General features: G+C 54.6%; 8 protein-coding genes across 8 annotated transcripts; 4 read left to right on the top strand and 4 right to left on the bottom strand.

The window, feature by feature from the left end:
- Window positions 1-96: 96 nt before the first annotated feature.
- On the top strand, window positions 97-2,538 carry BGZ61DRAFT_449801 (ASST-domain-containing protein). The gene is made up of 2 exons (XM_046245654.1): window positions 97-1,069; window positions 1,118-2,538. The coding sequence occupies exons 1-2, from the start codon at window positions 445-447 to the stop codon at window positions 2,071-2,073; spliced, it is 1,581 nt and encodes a 526-aa protein (XP_046105257.1). The 5' UTR covers window positions 97-444; the 3' UTR covers window positions 2,074-2,538.
- Window positions 2,539-3,051: 513 nt separating this feature from the next.
- Window positions 3,052-4,056, top strand: BGZ61DRAFT_219873 (uncharacterized protein). The gene has a single exon (XM_046238093.1). The coding sequence runs from the start codon at window positions 3,190-3,192 to the stop codon at window positions 3,925-3,927; it is 738 nt and encodes a 245-aa protein (XP_046105258.1). The 5' UTR covers window positions 3,052-3,189; the 3' UTR covers window positions 3,928-4,056.
- Window positions 4,057-4,185: 129 nt separating this feature from the next.
- On the bottom strand, window positions 4,186-5,529 carry BGZ61DRAFT_349955 (uncharacterized protein; the record flags this gene model as incomplete). Its single annotated transcript, XM_046240186.1, has 1 exon — window positions 4,186-5,529. The coding sequence occupies one exon, from the start codon at window positions 5,527-5,529 to the stop codon at window positions 4,186-4,188; it is 1,344 nt and encodes a 447-aa protein (XP_046105259.1).
- A 2,456-nt stretch (window positions 5,530-7,985) lies between these two features.
- On the top strand, window positions 7,986-8,465 carry BGZ61DRAFT_449805 (uncharacterized protein). The gene has a single exon (XM_046245655.1). The coding sequence runs from the start codon at window positions 8,243-8,245 to the stop codon at window positions 8,435-8,437; it is 195 nt and encodes a 64-aa protein (XP_046105260.1). The 5' UTR covers window positions 7,986-8,242; the 3' UTR covers window positions 8,438-8,465.
- A 1,289-nt stretch (window positions 8,466-9,754) lies between these two features.
- BGZ61DRAFT_219887 (uncharacterized protein) lies at window positions 9,755-10,658 on the bottom strand. The gene has a single exon (XM_046238094.1). It carries the CDS (start codon window positions 10,535-10,537, stop codon window positions 10,082-10,084), a length of 456 nt encoding a protein of 151 aa, XP_046105261.1. The 5' UTR covers window positions 10,538-10,658; the 3' UTR covers window positions 9,755-10,081.
- Window positions 10,659-10,778: 120 nt separating this feature from the next.
- Window positions 10,779-11,441, top strand: BGZ61DRAFT_493279 (uncharacterized protein; the record flags this gene model as incomplete). Its single annotated transcript, XM_046250629.1, has 1 exon — window positions 10,779-11,441. The coding sequence occupies one exon, from the start codon at window positions 10,779-10,781 to the stop codon at window positions 11,439-11,441; it is 663 nt and encodes a 220-aa protein (XP_046105262.1).
- Window positions 11,442-13,574: 2,133 nt separating this feature from the next.
- On the bottom strand, window positions 13,575-14,461 carry BGZ61DRAFT_531558 (uncharacterized protein; the record flags this gene model as incomplete). Its single annotated transcript, XM_046253724.1, has 2 exons — window positions 13,575-14,148; window positions 14,208-14,461. The coding sequence occupies 2 exons, from the start codon at window positions 14,459-14,461 to the stop codon at window positions 13,575-13,577; spliced, it is 828 nt and encodes a 275-aa protein (XP_046105263.1).
- Window positions 14,462-15,570: 1,109 nt separating this feature from the next.
- Window positions 15,571-17,370, bottom strand: BGZ61DRAFT_449811 (galactosyl transferase GMA12/MNN10 family-domain-containing protein). Its single transcript, XM_046245656.1, has 3 exons — window positions 16,742-17,370; window positions 16,255-16,682; window positions 15,571-16,205 (listed from the first exon to the last, which is right to left on the bottom strand). The coding sequence occupies exons 1-3, from the start codon at window positions 17,034-17,036 to the stop codon at window positions 15,975-15,977; spliced, it is 954 nt and encodes a 317-aa protein (XP_046105264.1). The 5' UTR covers window positions 17,037-17,370; the 3' UTR covers window positions 15,571-15,974.
- Between the last annotated feature and the right edge of the window lie 74 nt (window positions 17,371-17,444).

The raw sequence follows: 17,444 nt of genomic DNA on the forward strand, positions 1-17,444 counted from the left end.
CCGCGCCACATGCAACCCACTAACAGCTCTTGTGCTGCTTCCAGCGGGTCCCTGTCTCCACCCCCATATCGAGCACGTCGGCCGCGCGTTTCCGTCTCCATCACCGATCCTCCTACAACCCTTTTGTAAGTCAACGTCCCACGCCGTACGTACGCTACAGCAAAGGCAGCGGTTGCACAACGCCCGCCGCAATCGCTCAGACGGCAGAGATATAGTAGTTGCATGGGGATGCATGGGGATGCATGGGGTAATTTGCGCCATTGACTAGGCCGGCGATGGCGTGCTGTTGGAACCTCCCTCACTCCTAGGCTAGGGCGTAGCTCCCTTACGTCTCCCTCCAAAGTGAGGTGAAGGGAGACTGCAGTAGTTACTCCTTCGCAAAGTAAGTGACCAGATAAAGGGACTTCCCTTCGCCATTCAATCGTTCTCCCAAACTTCAACGCAATGAAGCCGACCGGGTTCGTCTCCGTCCTCGCGACCCTTACGGGATGTGCGTGCGCAGAATGGCAGTTCCGCTCCCGCCCTGATCTGTCTCCGCCGCGCCTCAACATCACCATTCCCGCCACTGACGACATCTCGCCGGGCTTCATCTTTGTGACGCCGTACCCGAGCTTCAAAGGCCCAGCGGTCTTCCCCGAGCAGCCCGCCGCCTACATTCTCCGCGACGACGGCGATCTCGTCTGGTCAAGCCTGGGGTACCTGTCCGGATTCGTCGCCAACTTCCAGGCCACGAGATACCAGGGTCAGCCTGTTCTCCAGGCGTTTCAGGGCACGATCGATTCAAGACACGGACGGGGTCATGGGACACTTCAAATCTTGGACAACCAGTACCGGCCAGTTGCGCAGGTTCAGAGCTTGACGAACAAGATCCCGTCATTACACGAGCTTAGAATCGTCAACGAGAAGACAGCGCTAGTTGAGATTTACAACCCAGTTCCGTATGACTTAACTGCGTATGGAGGGTCTGAGGGACAGAATTGGATTGTCGATAGTATCCTACAGGAGGTTGATATCGAGACGGGCGAGCTCATCTTTGAGGTCCACTCACTCGACATTGTGTCACCAGCTGGTAGGACTCTTGTTGGCCGAGTTTCGAAGCCATACTGACCCATATCAGACAGTCTCGCTCCCCTACCTTCAGGAGCCGCCCTCGACGCACCCGATGCCTGGGACTATTTTCACCTCAACAGCATCGACAAGGACGACGAAGGCAACTACCTCATCTCGGCCCGGCACACAAGCACCATCTATAAGCTGTCCGGCCGCGATGGCTCCATTATTTGGCAGCTTGGAGGAGATCGCTCCACCTTTGAGCTATCGCCAGGCCTCGACTTTGGCTGGCAGCACGATGCGCGCTTACTGAACCGCTCTGCCGACGGCACGATCGAGACCATCTCGTTCTTTGACAACTCGGCGTCGACTTTCAGCCAGAAAGACAAGAGCCAGGCAACGCTACACACTCACTCACGGGCGCTGATCGTGCAGCTCAACCACGCCAACAACTCCTCATTAGTCCTCCAGTCGTACATCTCGCCGGATAACCTCTCAGCACAGTCCCAAGGCAACACGCAGGTTCTCCCCAACGGCAACGTCTTCGTCAACTGGGGCCAGGAAGGCGCCGTGACCGAGTTCAGCGCCGACGGGACTCCCATCTTCAACGCCTTCCTCGAGACGGGGGCGTCGGTGCAGAGCTATCGCGGCTTCCGGTTCGAGTGGACGGGCCGTCCGAAGGAGGTCCCCGCCATCGTCGCGCTGCGGGACGGCTCCGAGACGAGCGTCTACGTCAGCTGGAACGGCGACACGGAGGTCAGCCTGTGGCGGTTCTACGCGCAGGACGGAGACTCGGCGGACGCCAGCTCCGTGCGCAAGGTCGGCGACGCGCGCAAGGTCTCGTTCGAGACAAGCGTGACCATCCCAGCGCAGAGGTTGCAGGAATTCGGGGAGCATGTCCGGATCTTCGCGGCGGGCTTCGACAAGGACGGCACCGTGTTGACCAGGACACGAGAGGTGGCCGTCGTAGAGGCTGTCCACGCCTCGCGCGAGGACCGGGATGAGCAGGCGGGAGAACTATGATACCTTGATTCTTGTACATGCTTTGACGCACAACATATTATGCAGCGATGATCTTTTTGCGCGGTGACTCATACCTCATATGTGCATTGAAAACACTTGGTCGAATCCGTCGTCTCTCTCCTATCGCTCGGTCAAGGGGCTTGCGAATGGCGGCAGTTGCTCACGTCGACTTGTATCTGCCAGAGCCTGCATGTTAGACGGAGCTCACGAGACCCAACTCCCAGTTTCACCAAGTCGACAGCAATGCCGGCTCGCCACTGCATCCACGTAGTTTCTGCATCCCGCACTCATGCATCCAAGTCCCAGCGCCGACGAGCCGTTGCCTTTCCTGGACGCACAACCTCGACCGGCGGCATCACCACGCTCTTGGCACCGCCTCTCCCGGCCAGCCACGTCAAATCCCGCTCGCAGATCGCCCACACTCTGCATCGCCCGTCTCGTCCAGAGGAACCAGCACAAACCCACCATAAATAAAAAATAAAAAATAAAAAAAAATTCACCCGCAACGCTGCCGTCGCGCAGGACACTCGCTGGCCTCGGTGGCGGCCGCTTACGCTCAACTTACACGGGTCCACACCAAACGATTGGCCACGACGCTCCCGCGCTCACACACGCGCCGTTGGCCAACGCACGCCGCGCCCACAACATGGCGATGCCCCGACGAAACAGGTGTTTGCGAGTCGGGCGGGCGCTGGGGTCGTCTCTGGCTGTCGTCTGTCATGTGTTTTCGCGACGCGTGCGGGATGGGGACGCGGTGGTTGTCCGCGGCAACCCTCGACCCTCGCACCAGGGCTACATATTGTCTGGAGCGCTCCCAGAGGCTATAAATCCTCAGTGTAGAACGTCAACTCTCAAATCAAACCATCTTATTCAATCGTGTTTTCTTAGTTCATTGCCCTGCAGCTCCATCTCCAACGGAACCAACCAGCTCGTCGACTTCTCTCGTTTGAGTCGATCTGATATATATACCCGAGGACAGTCTCTCTCGCTCGTCCCTCTGCCACTCTTTGCAGCAACTTTCATTACTACTTCGCCGCCTGTCTGATTTTTGACATCACCATATATACCCACCCTACTCCTTGTAATACCTTGGTCCATATTATTCCCTTATTCAAAATGTCGAGCCCCTCCGACGTCATCGCCTGGCTGGTCCCAACGGCGCGTGGCTCCTTCGCCGACAAAGCAGCCCACCTCCCCTCCAACGACTTCCGCGCCGTGCCCACGGCCTCTTCGGCCATCCTCGCCTCCCGCTTGCCCAACCTCATCTCCAGCAAGCCGGCCAAGGCCATCCAGCTGTCCTTCGACAAGGCGCCCAAGCGGCCCGGGTCCTTCGTGCTCGGCTCCGACCCGGCCACGTGCGACGTCGTGCTGCCGTCGCTCCCCGGCATCGCCTCGCAGCACTGCGCGCTGAGCTTCGACGCCGAGGCCAGGCTGGTGCTCAACGACTTCTCCGAGTGCGGCACGCAGGTCTGGTACGACTGGGAGAGCAACGGCGACCAGACCGACTACACGTGGATCCTCAGCAGCGGGTACTCGCACGGCTTCCCCAACACGGTCCAGCGCATCACCATTGACATCCAGGGCCTGCGGTTCCAGGTCATCGTCAACGACCACGCCGACGACTGGGACGCATACCGCGAAAAGGTCGACGCCTTTCTTCAGCAGCCCGCCTGGACCGACGGCCTCAGCGTTGGCTGGGACCGGACATCCATGACCCCAGTGGCACCTCTCTTCTCATCGGTGCCGCTGTTCCAACACATCTTTGTCAAGCAGTTGGGCGAGGAGCCGGTGGGCGAAGTATATTTGTGGAACCTGGCCAAGCCGTGGGAGCCCATGGTGAGGGCGGCGGCGTGAACCGCGAGGATTGTTGTAGAAGTGTTGTTGCATCAGGCTAGCGAGCGAATGTTTATGGGTAGATTTAGCGTCACAAGGCTCGGCGTTGGGTTATGGTTGCTTTCTCTTTTGTTATGTCAGTTTAGTTTTGATGGACGCGCTCCATGGATAGCTCTTTGGATGGAGCAAGAATGCCTCTCCGTTTGCAGTAACAGTTTACTCCTCATCAATCAAGGTATCACACAACTCCTGGCTCCTTTTGAATTCCATGCCGTGCCTTTAATCCTCGCTCACCGCCAACACCTCCCGCTTGGCCACCTCGTCATCCTGGGTCTGCTCCTCGTCGACATCGAACCGAGTCATGCTAAACTCGGGTACGCGCCTCCTCAGTCGCATCTGTCCGCCCTTGGTGTTCTTGCGCATCTTTGCCGTCTGGGCCTCCTCGGCGACGACCGCCTTCTCGCCCGGCTTGTCCAGCATGGTTCCCTCCAAGCTGAGGTAGCTGGTCTCGCCGCTGGTTCCGACGTCAAAGTTGCGTATTCGGAAGCGGATCTTGCCCTTGATCTTCTCGCCACTGCCATCGACCCAGAAGCCGGTGCTGTGGATCTGTCGAACAACGCCGTGGTCATCGGAGGTGATGACGGAGGCAGTCTCTTCAAACCCCTGTGCCTCGGGAGACTCATTGGGGACCCATTTCCAGGACGGGGGGAGTCTTCGGGCCTCGACTGAGGCGTTGAACTTTCCGAAGCAGACGACGCCAATGTGTCCTTCGGTCTGGAGGTTGACGCTTCCCTCCATCCAAGCACCTCGGCTCGGGACGAAGAGATCGACATCAGCGGTGATCCAGCCGAAACCAACAGCAGCCTCATCCTTAGCCATGACCGTTGCCGGCGACTCGTCGTCCGTAGCAGCGCCTTTCCTGCTTGGCTTCTCACCAAACGCCACATTCCTGTAGTCCAGCAAGACGCCTCGGAGCGACGGCACGTACTTGTTCTGCAAGTGTCGTAGGTGCTGGTACTGGCAGTTGGTGACGGGCTGTGCCCAGCCAATGGGGTAGAGAGGCACGTAGAGAGAGACGGTCTGGGTGAAGAAGGGGAACTGGGGGTTCGCGGGGATGTCGGGTGGTTGGTGGATCGCAGACTTGGAGGGTTTGGCCGGAATCGCAAAGTCGACGTCCATAGCATCGGGGTCGGTGGGAGAATCCTGTTTGGGTTCAGGCGTCGAGTGAGCCTCGGGTTCCGGTTCCGCGGTTTCCTTCTTGGACTTCTTGGACTTCTTCTTCTTCTCTGCCTCCTCGGGGGCAGCCTCTTCGGTCTCGACCTGCTTCTTCTTCTTCTTGCTCTTCTTCTTTTCGGACTTCGTCTCCTCGTCGGCAGGTGCGCTCTCGGATTCCGTCACGCCATTCTCGGCGTGCTTATCCTTTTTGCTCTTCTTCTTCTTCTTGTCGGCCTTCAGGTCGCCGTTGACAGCCTCGGCGGCAATCTCAAGAGCGACGCTCTTGGACTTTTTGTGCTTTCGCTCGCCATCTGCGGTGGTGTCCTCCTCGCGCGCGCGCTTCTTTTCCTTCTTCAACTTCTTCTCGTGCTTGAGAGCCGCTCGCTCGGGCGATGCGATTGGCGCCATTGTTGCGTCGGGTGGTGGTGTGTTCGCGGATCGCGGATGGGTTTAGTTGAGGATGCTGCGTGGAAATTTTTTTAGGCCGAGCAGCTTATCGATTATCGCCAGCTCTCACCGAGCCCACCGCCGTGGGGCTTCTCGGAGGGGTCCTTCACCTTGGATTGCTACCCTGTAGCAAAAATATCTAAGCCAACTACGCCGAACTCCAGGGTATTAAATCTGAGAATAATAGTCATCTGAAACTTGAGATCAGACATATTGATGGAAATTTTATGTTACTGTTATTTCCTGAGTCTATGTCGCGGCCCGTCGGATCTTTTAGTTGGTCGGTGTCGGGTCTCTAGCCAAAGAGTCTTATCTCGGCCCCTCTTCTGAGGGCGTGTCCCTCGGGCCCTGACCATCCTCACACGAGGTCTTTGTCCAGCAGGAAAAACAGTCAAGCGGGCTGGTAGATTGCCCAAGCACGGAATACCCCTTTTGCGGAGTCTGGAGGTGTACCGTGGGTGGCTGGTGGTGGAATGTTCGAAGTCAGCTTGAGGAGTTTTAGAGGTTGTGCACGAAGGATTAATAAGGAACTGTGCCCATCATTACCGCCCATCACCGGAGAAATGTCAATGATTGTGATGTACTCGCATCAAGATACGCTAGATTAAACCGAAATTTAACCCCAAAAAAGCGTGCTCCTACTTGCGAAGGCCACCGTGAACTTGTTGGGGGTGTTAGAGCTTGTCTGCGACGTCGAGGAGCTGAGGCAGCTTCCGTGCTTTAAAGATACCTTGAAGAATCGCTTCACCCGAAGTTTGCCACTGGTCCCTCTCCGCCAGCGCAGTGAGAAGCGGCTTGAGAAGCAGTTGGTGGAGGAAGACAAGTAGGCAAGGCTCGCGGAGGCAATGGAACTCTAGAAGAAGATGACTCCTGACGAGAACACGACTGTCGAGGAGGAGATTTTTGTCAAGGAGGAGAGTTACAAAGAATCCAGCTCATCGGCGCCTAGTCATCTTTGTGCGACAGCATACCCAGATGATGGCCTCAAGGGAAGCCTATGGATGGATCTTCAATTGCGAATGCCATACCTGGCTACCATGGCCAATGTGGTCAACAGGATTCGGAGACTGTCTTACTGGAGGACAATTCCATTCCTGCATCATCAGGACAAGATGACGATTATGTTATCGACTCAAGGATAGGTATCTATTGCTACTTGCACCCATAATTACCATAGATATCTCAACACTGCTAATAATTTCCTTTCGTCCTAATAAAGCAGTTTAGGAAAAATATTTTATAGAAAACTAATTAGTATTTATTCCCTCATGATTATGCTTTATTTAGGATTTTTCTCAGGTTAATTTATTCTCAAGGCAAGTCTAAGGTCCAAGGGTTTCATTGCGCATACGAGGCATATTAGTTTGCCCTGAGGTTCAGCCAAGGGGCTTGTAGGTGCGGATGCAATATTCCTGTGCACGAATAGCAATACGAAAAGAACTGCCGAAGTTAACAGGATATGGAAAGTAGTATACGACCACCAAGGTCGTACCTGTGTTTTCGAAACTCTCCAATCACTTACTACAAGCAATCCCATACACAACCAAATACATTCTATTACATAGGGTGATTATACCACTCCCGGGGCATTGGCATTGCGAATCAAACTAGATCACTGCTTGGGCAAGACCCGGGCTGGAATTATTGCCACGTCGAAGGCGCCACCATGACACTCACGCGTTACTGCACAGGCTTACATCCGAGGTTGTTTCGGTACGGGGATCCCGATATCGACCCAAAGGTTGACTGAAGTGGTTGCATCAATGACTTACGACAGTGGTAGGAAATCATCATTCTCCGACGTACGGCCCGGCAAACAAGTTCAATGGCGACACAGTGCAGGGAAAACAGGCACGTGGGGACGTTTCGCGGGAGATGGGCATTGTCCGAGATAGGAAGATCTGCCCCGATGTCGTCCCTTGCATTGTTCGGCAGTTCAACGTCTCTGCATTGCCGGAGAGAAGATTTCACTCTGCATGAATAGGTGTAGAACGGACTCATCTAGCATGAGATCTAAAAGCTGAGGAAGAGTCCCATGAATCATGGAGGCAATACCTTCGGCTGAGAAACCATACTGGGTGGATTCTTAGACCGCACTGGTCGCAACATGTTCCGTCGGAGTCATATAGAGGATTCTTGCCGGTCGGTGGGAAACGGTGCGGATCCACAGTAGTCACCTGAACGTCGGTGACGGAACTGACTCGACATGGTCGGCTCCGTTGCGAAGGGCCAAGTGGAGTTACGCACATGGAGAAGACGTCGGTTGCTGAAAGACGTGGGCGTATTGGACGGCTAGATAACGGAAGTGGGGAGCCAGACGGCGGGGATTGTTGAGAGAGGGAGGACCTGATCGAAAGTCTGTATTCTCTGGCTCGTGGCTTTCAAGTTGGAGCTACTGCACCTCGCCAAAGAGAATAGAGGAAACTAGGCAAGCGGGATTTCCAGAAGGCGACAAGATGCAACGTCCGAAGTAAGGGCGGTGTTAGTGGAGACCACGACCTTGTCAATGATGCCTAATGACATTCAGCAGGCCTCGTGGAAGTGAGGTGCCAGTACGTGAGTGACATTTGCGTCAGCTCCTTAACCTTTGTTTGCATTATTGTTGACAATAATAGAAACTGTATTCAGCTATGTGGAACAAGGCTTGCTTCATTACCACAAACAAAGGAAGAGTATGGCACACCTTGTGATGGCGGTGCCTCATCCGCCGGAAGTGGCTGCATCCCACGGGCTTCCAATGAGGAGGGGCAGGTACCAACCAATGACGACGAAAATAAAAGAATTTTCTTTCCGCAGCTGGTACCTGAGAAAACGGCGCAAGGCCCGGGATGTCGGAAGAAAAGAGAGAGAGAAGTGTGAGTGGAGATAGTGGGCAAGTCCAAGAAACTTGAGTGGTGTAGGGTAGTTCCACACGCACATTTGTCTCCGAGACCTAGAAAATTGGTAACAGACACCTTGTTTTTCAGGCAAATTACGCTGACGCCGTGGCCAAAAAAATAAGCACTCACGGAGCCGCAGCCACGGTGAGGGGCGAGGCGCTGGAGAAGAGCCCAACCAGGTAAGCACCCCGAGATGCGGGATGTGGTGATTTACAAAAAAGTTGCGTACAGTACAAATGAGAAAAAGAAACGAATGGCTGACTGCTGGGCCAGCTGAGCCAGCTGAGGCAACGGAGGTTGCCAAGTGATTCACCAACTGGCTGGGCTGGACTGGGCTGCAGGAGAACTGGTCACAAGGCATCAGGTTGATTCGGCCAGCGCAGCAAAAAGCAAACGAAGCCATCTGGGCGGCAAGGCAGCCCGAGCGGGAGGGCGGAAACGCAATAAACTCCCCCATTCTGAGACAATGGGAGACACTTTACCCTCACACGGCGGTGACACCTCGCAGCGGCCGCTGTGATGCGAGCCAGAACTAAGAAGTACACTGTGCTTTGGTACGTGGCTTGGTGCGTCTTTCAGGCGCTGGTATTGACGCTGGCACCGGCCCTTGGTTCTGTTTCTGTTTCTGCATGTTTGGGTTTGTGATTGCATCTCCCTTTGATAAGACAAATAGGAGAAAACAATGGACTCTTTGTTGGCATTCAGATGAAACAGCTGGCAGCTCCGCAAAACAACCTTAATGAGACTCCCGTCATCGTGATCAGCGCATCCCCATCGCAATTTGGCCAGCACATCTGCCGCTCCCAATGGCCTTGGCGCCGGGCTCAACCACAGTGCACAAGATGCGAATGAACTGTTAGCTCCTCCTCTTGACAGACGGAAGCTATTGTCTTCGGCCATCTTCTGGCGTCTTTCCGCGGTTCCACGGCTCCACGGTTCCACGGCGCGCAACCTGAGGCATCGGGGGCATCTGGTGTGACCTGCCGAGGGCTGTCGGAGGGGTACCTGCGTGCGTACAGTGTCAGCGTCTAACTTAGCTCCTCAACCTCCCTCCCACAAGCCGCAGCCGCGTGGCAGAGTTTTCTCCGCCGTTTCCTCGCCCTCCGCTTCCGCTCTCGCAACTACTCGGTGACTACGGAATCGGCGCGGTGACAGACGATCCATCGAGAGGCAATGTGCGCGCAGGGGTGCCAGTTCGGTCACAGCCCTGCCATCTGCGAATCTCCCCGCAGCACACCCCCTTGGCTTGCTGCCACATGTTCAGGCGCAGGACCACACCCTCTCCTGCCCCTCGCCGGGAGATGAAACCTGGTCAGCCCAGTCGCAGTCCCCGATGGACCAGTTACGTCCCCCGTTTGCCAGGCTCTGAGTGTGTGCGTTTCCCGGGTCCCTGACTAATGCACCGTGCCTGGGCGGGACCAGGGAAGCCATCGCAATCGTGGCAACCTCAAGCCAGCCCTAGGCGGATCTTGGCTTAGGCGCGCTTGGACGGTGAGCCATTTTTCCTTGCCCAGGGGCAGCGCCAGGGGAAACAAGGCCAGCCCAGGCGCTAGAGGACGCCCGAGGACGCCAGTGGACGCCATGCCGAACCAGCTTTCAACGACTGGCTAGTGTGCCGGGAATCCATGCGGTTTTCATCCCAACCGACCCCGGCAAAACTCCCGTCCCATCGGCTCGGCGCCGAGAGGCTCCACATTGGCTCTCAGGAACATGACGGCGCGGAAACAAACTCCCTGAGCTGGACACTGTGGGCTGCCGCTGGGCAGTGGACACTGGCAACTGAGCACGGGTGGAATGAAATGGCAACGAAGTGACATGTGCCGGGGCCCGGCATCGACCATCCTGGAATCTCTTTGGTCCAACTCGCTGGACCCGCGCATGTATGCACTTTGCAGCCCTGCCCACTCCCCGCGGCCACACACTTCGGGCCCCAGCCGGTTGGATCTTGTCTTGTCCCCGGTAGCTTGGGCAAGTAGCTCTTCCCCCGGTCGAGAGAGCCACCCCCCTACGAATCCCCAGAGATGCTCTCCCTCTCTCCATCTATATAAGACCACGGCGTCCACCCCGTCTGGATCCAGTCTCTCTTTCATCCCAACACACACTCTCTTGATATCACCACGATATCACTTTCTTTCTCTCTTCTTCGTCACTCCCTCGGCTGCGCCAACCCAAGAATTAGATCCGTGATCTAACCAACACACTCCCTCTCCAACTTTTTCCTCATCGCCGTGCGTTGAGAATTCAAGTCGAGCCAGCCTCTAGACATTTACAACTTCAACCAACTCACACGCTTCAACCGTACAAAGTTTCGACTTCACCAATACCTACAAAATGTTTGCCTCCTTCACCGCTATCCTCGCCGCCGCCTCGGCCACCATGGTCTCGGCCGCTGCCCTCGCCCCTCGCGGCTACGGAACTGCTTCCATGACTCCTCACGACCAGTACGGGTCGTCCGTCGGAGTCCTTGGATGCAAGATCAACACCAACCACGTTGCCTACTGGCCTAGCTCTGTCGGCTGCGACGACATCTGCCTTCAGCTCTCACACGAAGGTCGCAAGATCTACGTGCTCAAGATTGACCAGTCCGGCGGTGCCTTCGACATCTCCTACGCCGCTTGGAACTGGCTCGGCTTCGGCAAGCATGCTGCCGAGGATCCTCAGATGGGCGGTGGCATCGAGATGCAGTACGAGACTGTCCACCCCAGCAAGTGCCAGGACCTGCTCGACGATGGCAAGCTGCCTCTCATGGCTGCCAACAGCATGAACTACCTGTCTTCGTGCCTTGCTCAGCCCAACAGCTGGGTCGCCAAGAACTACCGCCTCTACAACATTGCCAACGACATCTGCAAGTACGGTGTTGATGAGATCTGCGCGGTCAACCTTGCCGTCTCCAACCAGCCCGTGTGCCCCAGTGGCCTCGGATCCACCAAGGCACTCAACCTCGACGTCACCAACATTGCCTACGGCTCCGGAAAGAAGGTTCTGGCCCAGTAGAGCAGGGATGCTCACCACGAAAGCGCCGCCCTAGGATAGGGGGTGACCACTCGCTATGAATGAAATGAAATAGGACATGATTACCAAAAGACAGAACCAACGCGTTTGCTTTCTTCACTTCTCAGTATAGACTTAAGAAACAAGCCCACAGAAATTGTGGCATTTTGACCTTCATCTAAGTTACATGTTCCTTGGTGCCCTTGATTGTTCGTCGGCTATTCGGATGGTGGTGGTGTAAGCCAGGTAGCATTGTGCCTTGCAGCCATCAGCTGGTGATTGCCTTTTCCCCAACCGCCAGCCAATCATTTCCATGTGATGGGGCACACAGCTCGACAGGAGTGACACCGCATATGCACCCCTCTGCGGCCGCCCCTGGGGCCTGACAGCAGATGCCGGTAAGGCTCTGGGCGAAGTTTCTTTGTGGACGCGCCTCACATGCCAGCCAACTGTAAGTCCTGGAACTGCAGGCGGTCAACGGAGTAACTTACCTACTGCAAAGTTCATCCCGCCGCGCGTCGTTTGAAACAAGACTACGATTCTTTGTTAATTTACACTGCTTTGTTGTCCCTGCATTTGTCCATTCATTCGGCACTGTAGGTTTGACACTGCGTACGCGCTGGGGCCTGCTGGTCAGATCAGCTGACGGGCGGTGTTCACTGTGAGATCACCAGGTGGGCTTCTGCTCGTGGTGAGCTGTGACTCGCCCGACGAGGGATGCGAATGGAACCGTGGCCGACAAGGCGAAACGGCTGTCTCAGCCAAGCTGAAAGAGTTCGAAAAACGCGTTACTCTGACCTGTTCGTCCGTATACGACCGAGTCGCAGAGTATTCGGTTCGAAGCCCGTCGGACGAGATCTGGGGAACCTGGTCAGAGCGCCCACTTAAGATGAAACCCGCGATAGGGCGAGTGGTTGGTTCGTGAGACGGGGCTTCGGACGGCGCGGTGCGGTCCTTGGAGCGAGATGATGCCCTGACCTTGCTCCGGTTGTAGGCCGCCGGAAGAGGCAGCCGGCTGGCGTGGTCCCTGGGCTAGTCGACCGGGACGTTTGATCCTTTGATGGCAGGGAGAGCGCTGCTTGCGATGCTGACTGTGCTGGCCGTCGTGTGCGCCGTAGTTGGGGATATTGCGCGTGGAGACAGGTGCGCGAGAGAAGCCAGTATCTACGCGGGCGGCATTTAGAGTCGTGACGCTTTGTTACACATCACCACCAGCACACAGCGGGTTCGTTCCGGATTGCGCGGTGCCGCACTGCTCCAGTGTCACGTCTGCACTTGCGAATGAACCGCAATGACGTGTACGTTTGGCGTCTGACAAGCTTCCACGCGCACTCTGACAAGCACCTCGTCCTTCATGTTCATGTCGTGGAGGCCACCGTCGTCATGATATGGCTACACGCAAGAGGCTCGCCTCTCGTGACTACGATCGGGTGCGTAACCAAGAAAAATCGCATTTCGTACTGGCCTGGCCTCATCAGTTACAACGGCGCCGCATTAAACTCTCACAGCAGAGGCTGACTTGGGACCGGTCCCAACCCTATGCCTGTCAATCGTGGGATTGACAGGCCGGACCAAGGACTTGATGACATATTCACAAACCCGACAGATGACTGTTGATTGACTATTCGATTTCATTAGGCCTAATACATCCCTAAAATAGCCTTATGGCATGCGACATTCCATCATTGTGTGAATCACTCGTCCTCTCATAACAAATGTGTCATGATTCCCCAAACTGATCACCTAGTCCAACCGGAAATACCCGATTGAAGTGAGTAGCCTCATCGAGGTACTCATATTCGGTATACATAGCCTCACCGTCCTCTGTTCTGACTCCTCTCCACATCTTCGACCATCCAACCACCACCCACAGCTGTCGAAGCTTTGGCAGGGCATTGCTAATCCGATCGATCAATGCCTCGTAAAACACACCTGGAGATCCGTCCTCCCCATTCGGGTGCAGCATTTGATCATGCACTTGGTTTAGCCCTAGTGAAAAGGCGAAATATCGGAGCTTTGGCATTTTTTTAAGAAAAGTTTCTAACTTGCCGATTGCCCTATCCTATTGTATGCGGTGGTTAGTCAACATTGCTCTCTACATGGATCATACATGATCACCCGTACGAAGAATCTTCATTATACGGGCCAGGCAAGGAAAGGAGCCACCATATCCAGATAAATACTGACATAAACAGACTCATCAGAAATGAGGATGCCTCGGTCATGATCATGATGAAAATAATACTGTCGGCATTCAGAAAACACCAGCCACTGGAGGTGCGCAAAGTGTGTGGTAATTTTTTCCAAGGAGGCCCACCACCAGTGGCTGGACTCGGCGTAGACCCGGAGCCTTTCGAGTCCCTTGCAATGCTTGGCTGCAGCAGCATATTCTTCAGACTCAGTGTTTTCGGACATCTGCAGAATCTTGAGCGTGTCGGGACAGCAATGTTCGATGACAGCCGGGCCGAGCAGCCTGTGGCAGGCAACTCTAAGGTGTCGAAGTCGCCACGGCACTGTCGATTCCAAGGCTTTGGCTAGGTCTATTGTTTGATCGATAGGGAGCGATTCGAGATCGAGAGCCAGAGTATGAAGGTTGCCCATCAACTGGATTGAATCAAGAATCTGCATCGGCAGTCCCTCAACTTCTCGGAAGGAATTGGCTGCTTTTCTCCAGGTGGCGGGGCTCGAGTGAACAATAATGCTCGCGCATCTATAAACTTGTATTAAATAATGAAACGGAGGAGCTGGGGCGATTGAAGATGAACTCACTTGATATGATTCCTCAGGCCGATAACTGGGGCATCGGTTGGGTTCAGGAGAAACCCGCGCAAGAGGCATGTGAGGGAGGCTTGGCAACCGTCAAACCAAACTTTCTCAAGCAGATACGGAGCAAAAAGCTGTCGGCAGACCTTTGAGGCTCTGGAAATGGAATTCAGACTTGAGACATCGGAAAAAGAACTGATGGCAGAAACCAACTCCAAGGGCAGCTTGTACAGCGCTGGTGTAGAGTTCGAGTCGGCCATCGTTGAGGATTTCTGGTTGCTGAATCTGGTTGAGGACTGAGTTCAGAAAACGACCGATGGGATTGCATCTGGGGTGATGTTGATGAGAAGTTGCAGGAAACGAAGAATGCTGGTGCAGCTGTCAAGTAGGTCTGGAGCAAACAGAATGCACGTGTCGTGATTCCTTGTGAAAGGCGCGGCTTTTGTGTTGGAGGCTGAGGCTTGTAAAGGAGGCTGACCACCCAAAGAACAGGGAGTTAATACGCTGGGAAGGAATGTGTGCCCTCTTTAACCACTGATGAGTATTTATTCGCACACGTTCAAAATGTTAATCGTACATAAGTAGGTAATGTACCTGGCCTGTACGCCGGCCTTAGGTATCTTAGAGTTCCAGTTTCTACCCTAAAATAAATTGAAAGATAAAATTAAAACAGTAAGACCTAAAGAATAAACACTAAGAATAAAACTTCTTTAATTTCAGATTAAACTTACTAATAGGTGTATTGTTGTACTTAAGTGTGCGAGTAGCATTTTGAGAGTGTGCGAATAGCAATACTCCTACTCATACCTAACCCCTTGTAGGTATGCAGATCAAAAGGAAGCGCTCTCTTGGGTCAGTGTTCCAACTCCCATACGCAAACAAACAAACACGCGCAAACACCGTGTCTTGTCTCTAAAATCGGGACCCTGCTGCCTGATTCGAGAAAAAGTAACACAACTCCGACCTTAAGAGCACCTGCGGCTGCAGTTACGGGGTGTTTCGTTTCGCGACTTTGGGAATCGCCTCATTTCTTCATGTCCGGTCAGTGCAACATCAACCGGGACTCAACCCCTCAAGCCACTCCGTGATCTAGGAATTGACACCCAAGCGTCGAGAAAATCCATGGCCACGGCAACTTTTTGTTCCCTTTTGCAGCCCGAGCGCCTCGGAACCACGATGTGACTTCTAACGATTTTAAGAAGATGTTGAACGAGAGCACCTACGCTTCGGCCTCGAGGCATCCAGCCCAAGAGTTAGGCCTCAAAGTATGCCAGGAGTTACGAGACTGGTATTTGACACGGAGGAGCAGAATCAACCTCCAAAGAAGCACAAAGGTAACACACAGGATGACCGTGGCCAACCGCCCGGCTGAAGACGCCTGCTCGCTAGTTGAACAGGCTCATTTCTGCATTCAAACTCACCAGTCAGAGCTGACTGTCATAATCTAGCCTGAAATAAAACGAAACGTCCCTCAAATGCTAAGTACGTCAATAGTTGAGCACTTTGTTCTTCAATATAAAATTCCCTCGTGAGAAATTTGAATGCTGTCGCCCTCGTCTTAAATGGCACTGAACCACCGATTCCCCAGACGCAACGCTGAAGACCATCTGCCCCAAAAGTCCCGTCTCTCGCCCTCATGCTTTCCAATATCCTGGAACAGTCCGATAACGCCAAGAGATTTACATAGATTCGCTTCCTCCATGCCGGAGATGCTCCAAGTCTCAAACGCCATAATTTCACTCCCGCCTTCCATAATGCCTCGTCGTGGGTCGTCTAGGATTTCTGCTCCGCCGCGGCGGCCTTAGTCCGCAGTTGATTCAGGTAGGATTGCGATTGTTTGTCGCAGCTGTTGGGTCCGGTTGGGTGGCAGTCTATCAGAAGGGCCACGAAATCGCCGTCTCGGTACGAGTTGCCCTCCTTGTTGCGGCCGTACGAGGCAATGGTGCGCTGGGGCACGAGGGCGAGCTTTGATAAGATCGTGGGATGCCATTGTACGATGTGTTCCTGCGGCAGAGTTAGAAAGTCCAGTCTCGATGGGGCTGTAAGAACTTACCAAGGCGTGTCTCTCAGCCTTTTGGAAATTGTAGCTTCGGTAGAGAGGGTCCATCCATGTCTCAATAAAGAACTTGGCCCAGTCACCATTGCGGATGAGAAAACTGTTTATCACAAGCCCGGCCTCGTCCTGGCTGATGATAAAGGCAGCGTCATCTCCTTTCAGATGAGTAAAAGTCTTGATAATGCTGTCCGGCGGCACGATGGACCGGTCCCTGATCATCAAACCCTCCAGCTTCGTCGTGTCCGTCAGTTGGTCCTCCAGGGACACGTCCAACTCCATGATGTAGGCATTTTGGTCGAGGAACCAGATGAATTTGGACTCAGGGTATAAAGAAAGGGCGTGTCGCATCGCAAAGATTCTGGCCCATGATTGAGGGGCGCCGTCGGTTTGGTAGTCAAATAGCTTTACAATCATGGTCACGTAGCCTACAAACGCCGGGTCAGAAGTTGCGACACGGTAGACGAAAATTCCATGCGATGCTCACCATGTTTCGCGGCGTACTGCTCTCGATTGTCTGTTATCGTCTTCAGGTACTCATCGCTGTACTTTGTTGGGTCCACGACGGTCAAGATGACGACGGGCGGGTTCCCAGAGGGCACATGCTCGCGATATGGAGGTTCCTTCCTCGGACCGGAAAGAAGCCACAAGAACCCAACAATGGTCAGCAGGAGCAAGAGTATAGTTCTTAGGCGACTCGGTCGCAACAGCGGCACCTTCGAAGTTCTAGGTCGGAATGGTGGGGGGTTCGAGTCTTTGCGAGGAGGGTAGGCGAAGTGCATTTTGCCTGAGCGGACAGCCTCGAGGGCAGTGCTAGATCTGCGCGTCTTCTTAGGGTTCGGTAACGGGGTCACCTCATCGATTTTCAAGTCGTGAGGGCGTTGGAATCGCAAGTCGCAACCAAGGAGAATCGAAAGCACCGACTCCTGGCGGGAAGACGATCTGGTTTCTGTGCGACCTTGAAGCGCTCTGGGGTTCGGTTCGGCGGGCTAGGTCGGAGGCCGGAGTCGGTGTGAGGAAAAGAGCGACAATTCGAGCGGAAACCAGCAAAGAGTTGGAGGGATCAAGGAGCCATCGTTCGCACAATCTTGATAGATGGCCTTTCGGTCCAGCACGAGCATGCGCGATGCGGCCCACATGGGTCGCATACTGCTGCAGGGGATATGAGGAACCACGAACGTCATCTCGGT

Source organism: Ilyonectria robusta, assembly GCF_021365365.1.
Source record: "Ilyonectria robusta strain PMI_751 chromosome Unknown BGZ61scaffold_8, whole genome shotgun sequence".
Classification (NCBI taxonomy): Eukaryota; Fungi; Ascomycota; class Sordariomycetes; order Hypocreales; family Nectriaceae; genus Ilyonectria; species Ilyonectria robusta.

Bases quoted from the DNA above. Each gene is read 5' to 3' on its own strand.
- BGZ61DRAFT_449801 (XM_046245654.1), top strand. From the start codon at position 445: ATGAAGCCGACCGGGTTCGTCTCCGTCCTCGCGACCCTTACGGGATGT. The intron at 1,070-1,117 runs GTAGGACTCTTG...GACCCATATCAG, and splicing joins CGACATTGTGTCACCAGCTG to ACAGTCTCGCTCCCCTACCT.
- BGZ61DRAFT_219873 (XM_046238093.1), top strand. From the start codon at position 3,190: ATGTCGAGCCCCTCCGACGTCATCGCCTGGCTGGTCCCAACGGCGCGT.
- BGZ61DRAFT_449805 (XM_046245655.1), top strand. From the start codon at position 8,243: ATGGCACACCTTGTGATGGCGGTGCCTCATCCGCCGGAAGTGGCTGCA.
- BGZ61DRAFT_219887 (XM_046238094.1), bottom strand. From the start codon at position 10,537: ATGAAAGAGAGACTGGATCCAGACGGGGTGGACGCCGTGGTCTTATAT.
- BGZ61DRAFT_449811 (XM_046245656.1), bottom strand. From the start codon at position 17,036: ATGCACTTCGCCTACCCTCCTCGCAAAGACTCGAACCCCCCACCATTC. The intron at 16,683-16,741 runs GTGAGCATCGCA...CGGCGTTTGTAG, and splicing joins GCAGTACGCCGCGAAACATG to GCTACGTGACCATGATTGTA. The intron at 16,206-16,254 runs GTAAGTTCTTAC...ACTCTGCCGCAG, and splicing joins AGGCTGAGAGACACGCCTTG to GAACACATCGTACAATGGCA.